The 14,551-nt window shown below is 39.7% G+C and overlaps 1 protein-coding gene across 2 annotated transcripts in view; it reads left to right on the top strand.

Annotated features, from left to right (window-relative positions):
- The window catches only part of LOC106872691 (uncharacterized), a 64,736-nt gene that overhangs the window by 34,586 nt on the left and 15,599 nt on the right, over positions 1-14,551 (top strand). For both annotated transcript variants that reach the window (XM_052971007.1, XM_014919768.2), the window contains exons 5-8: positions 5,058-5,198; positions 7,705-7,832; positions 9,825-10,050; positions 13,137-13,238. In XM_052971007.1, coding sequence (XP_052826967.1) covers positions 5,058-5,198; positions 7,705-7,832; positions 9,825-10,050; positions 13,137-13,238 — 597 coding nt within the window. The remainder of the gene's footprint in view (positions 1-5,057; positions 5,199-7,704; positions 7,833-9,824; positions 10,051-13,136; positions 13,239-14,551) is intronic.

Below are 14,551 nucleotides of genomic sequence, written 5' to 3'. Positions count from 1 at the left end.
ATCAGATTGGAGCCTGGTGTTGCCATCTGGTTTCACCAGTCCCCAGTCAAATCGTCCAACCCATGCTAGCATGGAAAGCGGACGTTAAACGATGATGATGATGATGATGATGATGATGATGATGATATATATATATATATATATATATATATATATATAGATTCAGGTGAATATGGTTCTTAAGTTTAGGCACCAGAATTAAGTATGGTATTATCCATACAATTCCAAAATGAGGTGATTAAAATCAAAATAAGCAACAAGGATATCCAAAGTTAATGCAATACGATTGTTTCATGTGACTCCATTTATTTAAGCAATGTGAACATAACATTAAATGTAAAATGCAGAGCAATCCTCAGTTGCACAAAGATATAGAAGTTTACTGAAATTTCATTTCAACAGAAGAATAAAGAATCATGCTAACCAAATCCCAAACCAAACAACCTACATTAGTTACTGAGAAAAATAAAATAGGAATTTTGAAAGAAGTTTCTATAAAACTAGTTTTTAAACATTGATTGGCTATGGGGGTCCACCAGAATAAAATAGCAATCAAAGAGGTCCATAGACAAAAAATAGTTAAGAACCCCTGGGTTAGATGACTGTATTATCAAGGCTTTGTTTTGCAGCCAGATGTTCCTCTTGGCGCTAACCTTTTATTTTTCAAATAAGGACTATCTTATTCCATGCAACTTTGATGCTTCAAAGCCATTAGATTATGATTTGATGACAGAGGAAATGACAACAATGTAACTGTTTGTATCTCACCCTTTTCAAAGAGGCATAAATATAAACAAATACATGCACAGAGAAAGAAAGAGAGAGAGAGAGATAGAAGACTTCTTTCAGTTTCTGTCTACTACAGTCACATGCTTGTGATGTGAGCTTTTTATTTATAGTCATGACATGATGGACTTACCCATTGGTTTCGACGTAATTGCTTCATTCATTCATCTAACCTGCATCATTACTAATATGTACTTTTGTAAACTGTAATTATTTATATTAATTCTTCAAATTACTTCCAAATTGTAATCTCTCTCTCTAAAATAATCCTTTCCTAATTTCTCACAATGGCTAAATATTTTCGTACTGTTTCTCTTAAAATGATTCTTTCTTGTTTATGGCTGCACCCACCCTTTTCCATCCCCACCACCAATACTGGAAATCCTGTTTCTCCTACTGGAAATCCCCTCTCTTATTCTAGTAGTCTCCTCTCTTATACTGGCAATTTTTCCCCCCTCTCCTTTCTCTCTCTGGACTAACCCAACCAAATAGCACCCCCCTCGCTCTCTCTCTCTCCTTCTCTGGACTAACCCAACCAGATAGCAGCCCACTTACTTATTTAATTTAACATTGACATATTTATATTTATTTCTATTTCTATTTATATCTGCAGCACCAGTAATGCTTATATTTACAATGCCCAAAACACTTTCATTTACAATGCTTTCTTACTCTCACCTCCTGTGGGGGCAACAATTTTAACATGTTTGAATGACGATAGGTGAAAAGTAAGAACAACCGATGTGACATGTCTATCAAATGGTCACGGAAACCTTTTCAGGTGCTGAATACCATCCCTCCTTCCCATCTTTCCTCCCACATCCCTTTTCCAGTTTTCAGAGTTGACACTGTCAATGTAGGCACATTGTAATGTGGGTCTAGCGAGTTTGTAGAGATACTTGAACGGAGGCGTGTTGATGTATTGATGTATGCTGTATACAAGAGGGAAGCTGGAGAGGAGTTTCAGCCAGGGGCCTCACAGGCAAGGCCCATAGGTATAAAATCTTCTGGGAAGGGAACAGTGATGGAGCAGGTGGTGTGGGCGTACTTCTTACAGAGAAATGGGCGGATAAGGTCATAGAAGTAGTCAAGGTGTGCAATAGAGTGCTTAAGCTCGGGCTAGTCTTGCAGAATAGTTTAGCTACAATTATCTCTGCCTTCGCCCCACAAGCGAGCCTACCAAATGAACAGAAGAACCACTTTTCTGATATTCTGCAAGCTGCCTCAAAGATGAGTGACAATGATCTCAGCTTTGTGGCTGGAGATTTTAATGGGCATGTCGGACGGCAACCTGGTATCTTCCATGGTGTACATGGTTCCCGAAATGAAGAGGGAACTTGGCTACTGGAGTTCTGTGATGCAAATAACCTATTGATCTGCGACACCAACTTCAGGAAGCCAGCCAACCACCTGATAACCTATCAATCAGGTGACTCTGCTAGCCAGATCGATTTCATTCTCACCAGACAGTGAGATGCATGGTTGCTCTTAAATACAAAGACCCTCCTCGGTGAAGAATGTACCCGCCAGCGACTTTAGACTCAAGGCCAGAAGGATGCCAAGAAGGAGACCAAATCTGGAAAAGAAGGGATTTGGAAGCTTAAGAACTCTTCACATGGTCAGAGATTTAAGGACATCCTCATTGAGAAATTTGATGAGAGGGAGAAGGAGCTACAGACTTGTAACATAGAGGGCAACTGGTAATTCCTGTGAGACAGCTTGCTGAGTGCCACAGATCAAGTCTGTGGCTGGTGGATAGTCCCTTCCAGATCTAGGGTAATGTAGTGGTGGAACAATACTGTAGACAGGGCCAATAGAGCAAAGGAACAGTCCTGGAAAATCTGGAAAAGTGGGGGTAGCAGGGAACTGTATCAGATAGCCAGATGGAAAGCTAGGAGACAGGTATATATAGCAAAGGGAGAAGCAGAAAAGAAATTTGCCAATGTTCAGCGACTTAAGGGCCAAAGAACTGAAGTATTTCAGATTGCAAGACACTGTGTGAAAGAAAATTGTGATGTCATAGGAGAGAAATGTGTCCGCATGGATGATGGTTCACTTGCATTTAATGCTTCTGCAAAGAAAGAGGCTTGGAGTTGCCATTATGAAAGACTGCTGAACATGGAGAATGAATGGGAGGAGGAGAATCTGCCAAAGGTTGACCCAGTAGAGGGACCAGGTATCCGAATAGACATCTCCCTGGTAGATAAAGCAATTAAGGGTATGAAGTCAGGAAAAGCCCCTTGCCCATCAGGAATCACTGCTGAGATGCTTAAAATATCTGGTGGTGTGGGTTATGGTCTAGTCACCTGTGTTGTAAATCAGGTAGTTCATGAAGGAGTCTTACCCAATGACTGGTGTAGCAGCACCATAGTCAACTGATACAAAAGTAAAGGTAATGCTTTAGATAGAAATAACCACAGGGGTATCAAATTGCTGGATCAGGTGATGAGAGTCATGGAGAGAGTCATAGCCCAACTAATTTGGGAGAGAGTCAGTCTAGACGAGATGCAGTTTGGGTTTGTGCCAGGGAAAAGCACCACTGATGCTATATTTCTGGTAAGGCAGCTGCAGGAGAAATACCTTGCCAAAGATAAACCTCTGTACCTGTCTTTCGTTGACTTGGAGAAAGTCTTTGACAGGGTCCTCTGACCCCTTATCTGGTGGCCTATGAAGAAACTGGGGATAGATGAATGGTTAGTGAGAGCTGTGCAAGCCATGTACAGGGATGCTGTCAGTAAGGTGAGGGTTGGCAATGAGTACAGTGAAGAATTCCGGGTAGAAGTAGAGGTAGGGTCCACCAAGGATCAGTCCTCAGGCCCCTCTTATTCATCATAATCCTCCAAGCAATAACAGAAGAATTCAAGACAAGCTTTCCCTCGGAATACCTGTATGCTGTGACCTTGCTCTAATAGCTGAGTTACTATCAGAACTAGAGGAGAAATTTCAGGTGTGGAAGCAAGGTCTAGAATCAAAGGGCCTTAGAGTCAACCTAGCAAAAACCAGAGTCCTAGTAAGTAGGAAGGAAGACAAATCACAAACCTTTTCAGGTAGATGGCCCTGCTCGATTTGTATAAAAAAGCATTGGTGTAAACTTCATACGATGTACCCAGTGTAAGCTATGGACACATAAGAGGTGCACCAATATTGGAGGAAGGTTAACTGGGAAGACAGTTTTTGTTTGTAGCAGATGCACAGGGGCAATAAACACCATAGATGTACAGATAACAGAGTCCATCACATGCCAGGGGAAAAACTACAAGTAGTTGATAGTTTCTGCTACCTAGGTGACCAAGTCTGTAGTGGGGCTGGATGCTCTGAGAGCATAGCTGCTAGAATAATAGCTTGGGCAAAGTTCAGAGAGCCTACCTCTGCTGGTAACAAAGGGCCTCTCACTCAGAGTGAAAGGTAGATTATGATGCTTGTGTGCGAACAGCCATGCTACATGGCAGTGAAACATAGGCCATGGCTGCTGAGGACATGCGTAAGCTTGAAAGAAATGAATCTAGTATGCTCTGCTGGAGGTGTAATGTCAGTGTGCATACATAACAGAGTGGAAGTGCCCTGAGAGAAAAGTTGGACATAAGAAACATATGTGGTGTGCAAGAGAGACGACTGCACTGGTATGGTCATATGTAGTGTATGGATGACGACGGCTGTGTGAAGGAGTGTCATATTCTAAGAGTGGAAGAAACCTGTAGATGAGGTAGACCTAGGAAGACATGGGATGAGGTGGTGAAGCTCGACCTTTGAATGTTGTGCCTCAGAGAGTCAATTACAAAAGACTGAGACCTTTGGAGATATGCCTTGTTTGAGAAGATCTGGCAAGTAAAGTGAGGTCACAGCTGCGGTCAATGCCAGTGTTGCATAACCAGCCCTTTTAAAACTACATTTGAATTATCGGGCGATAGAATGTGCTTGAGAAGACGTGGTCGATGCCAGTGGCCCCTGACTGGCTCCTATGCTGGTGACATGTAAAAAGCAACCGCTACACTTTTGGAATGGTTGGCATTTGGAAAGGCATCCAGGTGTAGAAACTCTACCAGATCAGATTGGAGCCTGGTGCAGCCTACTGGCTTGCCAGTCCTCAGTCAAACCGAGCAACCTATGCCAGCATGGAAAGCGGACGTTAAATGATGATGATGATGATGATGATGATGATCAGAGGATCTGCCAGCTAGGAGACATATGTGGCCTGGATTTTACCTGTTCCACTCCCTCTAAGATGTACATCTTAAATTCTGTACCCTCTAAATATTTGTCTCCACTTTCAGATTATGAAATTCTAGAGATTTCAAGTGAAGATGAAGGAGCCACTGCCCCAGATGATGAAGAAGTGACACCTGCTGGAGTAAAAAGGAAACGATCTGGCACCAAGGAAGCTAATACACTTGCACCATTTTTACTTGGACCTGGTAAGTCAGACTATTATCATCATCAACAACACCATTAACATCATTATCAGTGTCATCATTCAAACATGACAACTCTGAAATTTTGATCACTGCCCTCCTGTAATCTTGACTCCGAATCTAGTCCTTTAATCCTGATACTGTTCTTCTAGTCATAACCCTAATCTTTTAAATGCAGTTCTAACTCTATGCATTTATTATTAATTGTAGTCCTTTAGTCCTAATTCTAATCTTATAATTCTAATAATTCTTTAATCTTAATCGTATACCTGGCATGGACAACCTTTCTTGAAAAACAGACCACTTGAGACGTGGCTCTCCATCAGGCAGGTTGCACTACTAAAAATATTCAAAGTAATTTTTCATTAGGTGTACCATTCAGAAAGTCCTAAATCATCATCATCATCATCATCATTTAACGTCCATTTTCCATGCTAGCATGGGTTGGACGATTTGACTGAGGACTGGTGAAACCAGATGGCTACACCAGGCTCCAATCTGATTTGGCAGAGTTTCTACAGCTGGATGCCCTTCCTAACGCCAACCACTCAGAGAGTGTAGTGGGTGCTTTTACGTGCCACCGGCACGAAGGCCAGTCAGGCAGTACTGGCAACGGCCACGCTCAAAATGGTGTATTTCATGTACCACCCGCACAAGAGCCAGTCCAGGGGCACTGGCTACGATCTCGTTCGAAAGTCCAAAAAAAAAAAAAAAAAAAAAAAAAAAAAAAAAAGAGAGAGAGTTGTCCTGAAAGAAACGGCCAAGTAGTTACTCTCTTGTATTGGTTAATGAATTCTCCTTTTGGCTGGAATCCATCTCACTAGGCGTATGTTCGCAGCATGTTTTGTACTAAGCTTGAATAGTAAGAAATAAATACATATGGCTATTGTATACTGTTAAAAAAACCCCGTTGATTGAAATATTGTCAACATATCATTTCTTCCTTGGTAATTGCCAGTATATGAAGCAGAAAGAAACCTCTTCTGTAAATTAATATAAAAAATAAAAACCTCGACTCTTTTATTTCTATATTGTTGTCTTTTTTGAAAGGCATTCGTAAACATTACCTGTGTGAAATAACGGCATCTGGCAATCGAAGCTAAGTTGAAAATTCGTCAAGAATTTTACCTTGATGTTATGGCTCAAGTGCACCAGTTAGTAGTAATTAGTATTAATTACAACATCGGTTTAATTGCGACAGATTATTTGTTATCGTTCTTCAAGGAAATGTATGCGTTTATTGATATAAGGGAAATAACTCTTTTCAACACGTGAAATAATTAGAAATAAAAAGTTTTAAAGATAACATTTTTTGCTTAAATTGACGTGCTGTCACTCACCACGGCAAAACGTACTTACAAAATTCACGATCTTCGAACTTAAAAAATTCACGATCAAGGATAGTAATGTTATTATATAACCAGCCATACAACACAGCTTTACAGGCTGGAAAAACAACGAAATTACTGTTTCAAATTTTTGGCATAAGGGCAGTAATTTTAGGGAGGAGTTTTGGCTAACTTTTCTGTAGTGCACCCGAGCATCATCATCATCATTTAACACACATTGTCCATGCTGGCATGGGTTGGACTGAGTTCATTATCATTATACACACACCTTCTTTCTCTTTCTCCCTCTATTTCTCTCTTCCCTCAGTTTCCCTTTACCAAAATACATTATATATTATTCCTCAACTTAATGTTGGTGATTGGTTCCAAGATATGCAACTTAAATTGATAAATAATGTAACATGAAAAACTAGAAAAGCACTCGAAGAGTGCAGACCTCCGCCAAGCTCATTTTAAGATAGATACGCGAGTAAAATTACTAATAAAGAAACGAAAATAAACTTTGGAAACAGCAACGCCACCATAGATTACGTGGAAACGATGACCGTGTTTTCAAGGGAGATAATCAAAGAGCGTAACATTGTAATACTTCATGTAAAGTAAATATAACAAATGAAAAATCCTTCAAGAATCCATAAAAATTCCCAGATCACTACCAAAATTTCATTATCTGTTCCTTGTGTCATTACCAACCGTTCACAACTTTTTGAGTTATTTTGCACACAGACGGACAAACCAACACCAATGAAAACATAACCTCCTTCCTTGGAGGAGGTAACTATTTAAAAAAATATTTGAGCTTATTTTTCCATGTATTTTATGATTTTGCAATTCATTATTGGTTTTTATGTAGTTTTAAAGTTTCATGCTTTTAATATGTTTGCTGAGACCGACATAAAGTGGGATAAATCAACTGAAGTCAAGGTTTATTTTTTCCCCTTTAATTTCTTTATAATAAAAAAAATCCCAAAGCCAAAAAAGACACAATTTAAAACAACATAAGTCGATGTATGCCTATATGTATGTTGTGATTTTTAATTGTAATTAATGTTCTGTTTTCATTCTGTCTTTTGTTTTTCTAATAAATCCATGCAAAGAAGAGGCATTGGCTATTGTGTTTTCACTGTATACTGAATTATCTTTCTTTTTTTATTTGACAGGGATGAAACGAGGACGTGGTCGGCCTCGACGGTATCCACCTGCTGGTCAGAGCAGCTTGCCAACACAAATCCCCGCTGTGATTATACCAACATCCAGTGGGCAAACACTAATGATGGCTTCTGTTCCAGTAAGTTTAACTTAACATTGAAAAACTGTCAGGTAGAATGTTTATCTTGGGATACCGTTGGCAGATTAAGATTGACTACTTACTGGTCACAAAGCCATGGGTTAAAGTCTTTTTCCTCATATTTTGTGTTTTACTCCAGCCAGGCCTGGCAGACAGTATGCATAACTCATGGCATTAGCTGTGACTTAGCTAATAAGGGATCAAGGGGAGTGACCACTTACTCCAAGCACATTTTTCCAAATTGGCACCTTTCCAAGAATTTATTTTAACTCTTTAGTTACCTATATCAGTAGCTGTAAGTCTCATACATAATGACGTTGTTACTGAAACATGAAATTAATGAATGTATAATACAATTACGTATATTATAACTAATGAAATATTTCATATAATATAAGAGAAATGAATTAAAAATTTGGTGTGTGTCATGGCACCTTTTTTTTTTTTCATGTACTCGCTACCACTAACTTTAGAACCTGGTTACCTCTCTGGGCTTTAGTTGTCCGCTATCTATGAACAGTAATTTCTAATTAGCCCCATTACAACTAACGTCACCACCACCACCACCAATCACCACGTGATGTTAATGCGGAGGAATTTGACATAGATGGACATAATGGCAAATGAGATGAAGATCATAAATTCAACAAAGCTGGCATAGATGAATGCGACGATGAACTCAAAGCTGGTGTGGCTGGACATGAAGATGAACATGAGGATTGTGAATTCAGTGAAACTAGCATAACTGGATGCAATTATTACCATAAATGGTGAAGTCATAGTGGAAATGGTTGTGTAAGCACCAAAATTTCAGATTTTAAACTATTATAGTGATAAAGGCTTGAACCAAGTTGGAAATATTTACATGAGGAATCTAATAAACCTATCAGATTCCTTGAAATGTACATGACTCAGCAAATGATAGTGGATATTTATATCAACTGGTCCAGAAGCCAGTATAAAAACCGCAGTAGATAAGGCTGCATAACTTGATGCCATCCGATGCCATGGGGTTAGTAAAAAGAGGGATCCCGGGGAGAATATGGTCCAAGATATACAATACAGAGAGGAAGGTCATGAGTGGAGTGCCTTTTGATCAAGCTGATATCAGGTTAACAATAAAAGCAACAGCAATTATCATAATCATCATTACTACCACCACCACCACCACATCATCATCATCATCATCAGCATCATCATCATCATCAACACCAATATTATTATCATTCTCACTATAATCACCATTGTTTTCATCACCACTATCATCATTGTCACCATTTTCTAGTCAGTCAAGAAGGAACCTGAATGTGGTCACTTGTGATCAAGAGGGAGCATCATCATCATCAAGCGGACTGTAACAAGCTCCATTTTGGTATGGTTTTTATGGCTAGATGCTCTTCCTAACGCCAACCACAATGTGGACAGGGTGCTTTTTGCGTGGCACCAGCATTGACGAGGTCTGCTTTGGCATGGTTTTTACAGCTGGATGCCCTTTCTAACACTGACCACTTTAAATAGTTTGGATTAATAACAAGTTAGAACAGAGAAATTCCACTTCTATGTAGCTGGTTATGCGAGAAATAAGCTACCAAATAATTCCCTACTGTCTTAAAGAAAGGAGAAGACAAACATATATTAGTTACTATAGTCTTAGATACCCACTTAAAAAAAGGCCTAATGATCATGGTTGGAGTGTGACTGTCTTTGATTATAGCTCTTTTGTTCAATCACAGCTGACCTAGGGCTACACAACAGTAGCATCATAACTATCATCATCATCATCATCATCGTCATCGTCATTGTTGTCGTTGTTGCTGTTGCTGCCGCTGCTGCCATTGTTGTCACCACCACCATTGGCACCATTGCAGTCGCTGCAGCACCCTGCTCACCACCACTGCTATTAAGTGTTGTATTATCATCATGTCACCATTGTCCTTTGTTGGTCAGTTTGTAGAACCCTTTCCTACTTCTGTCTCTGTCTTTGTCTCTCAGGGAATCCAGAATATGCAGGCATTTCAGCAGCAGATAAAGCAACTGCCAACCCTGCTACAGAAATCAGTAGAAGGTCAAGGGACTGAAGACAATAATAATCAGCAGATGTTACCAATGTCATTGAATACTGAAGGAATCACTGCCACTGACTCCACTTCAAAGCAGCAGCAGCAGCAACAGCAGCAACAACAACAACAACAGGACAACCTCATAATTTCAGCAACAGGTAATCCACAGTCTTTGTTTGCTTCTCACTCTCTCTCTCTCTCTCTCTCTCTCTCTCTCTCTCTCTTGCTTCAACACCAATTTCTTCTTTGTCTTAACCCTTTCGGATCTTTTTAGTTTGGCTGTCAGTTTTCAGTCTCTTCAGATCTTCCTCAAAATGATCTCATATTTGTTGTAATGATATGATTTTATATGCTAATCACTTCTTTGAAATTCAATTTCACAATAAATCAATAAATAAGGAGTTATTAGCTTTTAATAAGGAGTTATTAGCTTTTAATAAGGAGTTATTAGCTTTTAATAAGGAGTTATTAGCTTTTAATAAGGAGTTATTAGCTTTTAATAAGGAGTTATTAGCTTTTAATAAGGAGTTATTAGCTTTTAATAAGGAGTTATTAGCTTTTAATAAGGAGTTATTAGCTTTTAATAAGGAGTTATTAGCTTTTAATAAGGAGTTATTAGCTTTTAATAAGGAGTTATTAACTTTTAAAGTTTGAAAATTTTGGGTAATTTTAGCCAATTATAAGCTACAGATATGTTCGTGCTTGTTTCCATAGTAACAAGCCAAACATGAGAACTCTTTTGTCTGCAAAATAGCATGTGTTGACAAATATATTCTATGCAAAAGCATGTGCGTTTGTGCTGTGTTCTGCTGCTAAAACATGCTCAAAATAACAGCCAAATAGGCCTTAAATCACACACACCCCAAATTTCTTTTGGTTTTTACATAATCGTAAAATTCCCTTTAAAGTAGAAGTTGATTTAGTTACAGTTTCATATTAAAACACGTCACGCACAAAATGACAGCTTCCAAATCCTGTTTTCTGACTGAGTGAAAATGATCAAACTTTAAACGTCTATAACCTATTTTAGAAATTTTTCTGGACAAAGTGAAATATCTCCTGAGATTCAGCTTCAAAAACTACATTAATGCACCAAATTTTAAAATTTTCAATAAACTTTGAATTTTTGAAAATTGGCAGCCAAAATGAAAAGATCCACCATTTCTTTTATCTCGTTCATCCTCAGTAGTGAAAGCATATGGCCTAGTAGTTTAGCTGTTGACCTTATGATCATAATGTCATGGAGTTTAATTCCTGGGCTAGGTGGAACATTGCGTCTTTGTGCATGGCACTTTATTTCATGTTATTCCATCTAGTTCAGATGATGAAAACGGGTATCAGCCAGTTGCTAGTACCGTCTTCACTCCCTCATGTTATTGCATTTTTGACATTCTGCATGGTCAGAGATAGGAGGGATGTGAAGGGTATCTGCTTCTACTCATGAGTTCATAGGTGCCTAAAACAATTATCGGAACCATGATACTTACTATCAAGTCACATTTGCTTGCAAGTGACTGCTATGCATTTGTCTTTACTATTCTTCCATTTTTTCTTTTTTTTTTATCTATTCTTCTTCTTTATCATCATCCTTTTCTTCGAATTTTTATCATTTTCTTTGTTCCTCCACTCTGTCTTCCTCCACCTCTCCTTATCCCATCATTTTTTCTCTCTTCTTTCTCCTCATAAAGCATACATGTATGTATGAGTGTGTGTGTATGTGTGTGTTTGCATCAGTGGCATGAAAAAAGTACCCAGTATACTCTGTAAAGTGATTGGTATTAAGAAAGGCATTCAGCCATAGAAACTATGTTACTCCATCCTGCTCAAATGAGGAAAACAGGTATCAGCCAGTTGCTAGTGCTATCTTCACTCCAGACATTGGAGCTTGACATGGCATTGTAACTTGTCAGATATTGTCAAGCCATCCAACCCATGCCAGTAGGGAAAGTGGGCATTAAATGTTGATGAACATGATGTTTATATATATATATATATATATATATATATATATATATATAGCGGACGTTAAACGATGATGATGATGATATATATATGTATATGTAAGAACGACCGTGCGAACCCAAAAGGAGAAATGGTGACGAATGGAAAAAACAGGGCTCCTTTCTTAAACGCGTCACATGGTCGAACACAAAATATATATCAAGTGATATACATATGTTATACTTCGATAACATAGTGAATTCGTAAATGGCCAGTAATGAAGACGATAGAACACAACCGATAGAAGATGAATAACAGTAATATTTATTGTAGCATTAAAATGTATGTCTGTGTGTGAGTGTGAATGCGACATAATGAAAACATAATAAAAGACAGGCCGTCGTGTAAAGAAAAGAGTGTGTGTAAGTGATACATGTATGTGTATGTGTGAGATACAGCAGATAGAAAAAGAGTCAGTAACACGTGTGAGCATTTATACCAGTTTTTAGAGTACACAGTGGTATGTGTCTGTATGTAAGAAGTCGAGGCGTGTGTGGCAGAGCGATCACTCGTCGTGATGTTAGGGCTTCCATGCCGAGCCGGGTTCTTATATACAGATGTTCGTCGCAGGCTAGGTTCTTGTCTGTTGTCTATCGTGGCGAAGGTGAATCGCACAAACAGAATTGAAGAGGGAAGTGCCGCAGTTACTGTTTGGTAGCTTGTGTACGTGGAAAGTCGTGTTGATGATGTTGGCGATGTCGGTGGCGAATCTTGTAGTTCGTAGTGTCGTGTTGACTGGCGGCGGCGATGCTGGTAGTAGTCGTAGAGTCATGTTGACTGGCGGTGGCGATGCTGGTAGTCGTCGTAGAGTCGTGTTGCTGCTGGTAGTCGTAGTTGGACGAAGCTGTGATTGTTGTCACTGGAACTGCTGCTGCTGTGTGGTACACGGAACAGGTCTCTAAGAGAACTGAACCGAGATGAATTTACTGGGTATCTAGCAGTCTATTTATAGCTGAAAGTAGGCTCCACCGAAGGCATTAGAAGAACACTATCACGTGACCTTATTAGGGGCTGTGATTGGTCAGTTTGCGTTCTGGCGGGAACGGTACGAAGCAGTTGCCGCTTCAAATAATAATCAGTCACGTGATGACAGGGAAAGATGTTTTCTACTACGCCCGAACTTGATTATATTTATAACAGCGAGAGAAGATGGTTTGTTTGTATATAATGGCGATCGAGGTGTTAGTTTCACTACATATATATATATATATATATATCAATGTCCTCATTGTTTGCTTCACAGACAATACAACCGAGAATACAAAGCCAGTTGGGTCCACAGATGTTAATGAAGAAATTTCAAAAGTACATTCCAAAACTGCTGAAAATCCAACAAGCCAATCAGGTGAGTCTTTCACTTCCTCAGTTCTTCATGTCTTCAATTTTCCTGTTCCTTAGTTTTTTTCTTAATTCTTCAGTTCCTTAGTTCTCCAATTTCTCAAGTCTCCTTTTCTTTTTCAATCTTTCAGTTTTCAGTCCTTCAGTTTCATAATTCTTTTTAAAAAATTTGTCAGTTCGTTAGTTTTTTAATCCTCCAATCTTTCAGTTTTTCAGTCCTTTAGATTTTCAGCTTTGGAGTTCCTCTGTCTTAATCTTTCAGTTCCTGAGATTTTTTTAACCATTTAGCATTCAGTTTACACTCATCATCATCATCATTGTCATGTAACGTCCGCTTTCCATGCTGGCATGGGTTGGACGGTTTGAGTGAGGACTGGCGAGCCAGAAGGCTGCACCAGTCTCCAATCTGATTTAGCAAAGTTTCAACAGCAGGATGTTCTTCCTAATGCCAACCACTTCGAGAGTGTAGTGGGTGCTTTTTACATGCCACCGACACAAGGGCCAGTCAGGTGGTACTGGCATCAACTATGCTCAAATGGTGCTTTTTACATGCCACCGGCACAGGAGCCAGTCTGGCGGCACTGGTAACGGCCATATTAGAGTGGTGTTTTTTACGTGCCACCAGCACAGGAGCCAGTCAGGTGGCACTGGCAGTGATCACACTCGAATGGTGCTTTTAACATGCCACTGTCACAGGTGCCAATCAGGCGGTATGGCCATCGGCCATGACAACGATTTCACTTGCCTCAACAGGTCTTCGCAAGCGCAGTTTATTGCCCAATGATTGAAGGGTACCCTTAAATGGGCCGGTTATGCTGCACTGGCACAGGCCATGGTTATGGTTTCACTTGGCTTGCCGGGTCTTCTCAAGCACATCTCCAAAGGTCTCAGTCACCTGTCATTGTCTCGGTGAGGCCCAATGTTTGAAGGTTGTGCTTCACCACCTCATTCCAGGTCTTCCTGGGTCTACCTCTTCCACAGGTTCCCTCAACTGCTGGGGTATGACACATTTTTCACACAGCTGTCCTCATTCATTTGCAACACATGACCATACCAGCACATTTGTCTCTCTTGCACACCACATCTGATGCTTCTTATGTCCAACTTTTCTCTCAGGGCACTTATACTCTGTCGTGTATGTACACTGACATTACACATCCAGCGGAGCATACTAGCTTCATTTCTTGCAAGCTTACTCATGTCTTTAGCAATCACAGCCCATGTTTCACTGTCATGTAGCATGACTGTTTGCACACATGCATCATACAGTCTACCTTTCACTCTGAGCGAGAGGCGCTTTGTTACCAGCAGAGGTAGGAG

Source organism: Octopus bimaculoides, chromosome 10 (genome assembly GCF_001194135.2).
Source record: "Octopus bimaculoides isolate UCB-OBI-ISO-001 chromosome 10, ASM119413v2, whole genome shotgun sequence".
NCBI classification, from domain to species: Eukaryota; Metazoa; Mollusca; class Cephalopoda; order Octopoda; family Octopodidae; genus Octopus; species Octopus bimaculoides.
The sequence above is the reverse complement of the archived record's forward strand: the minus strand, read 5'-3'. Positions and strand labels throughout refer to the sequence as shown.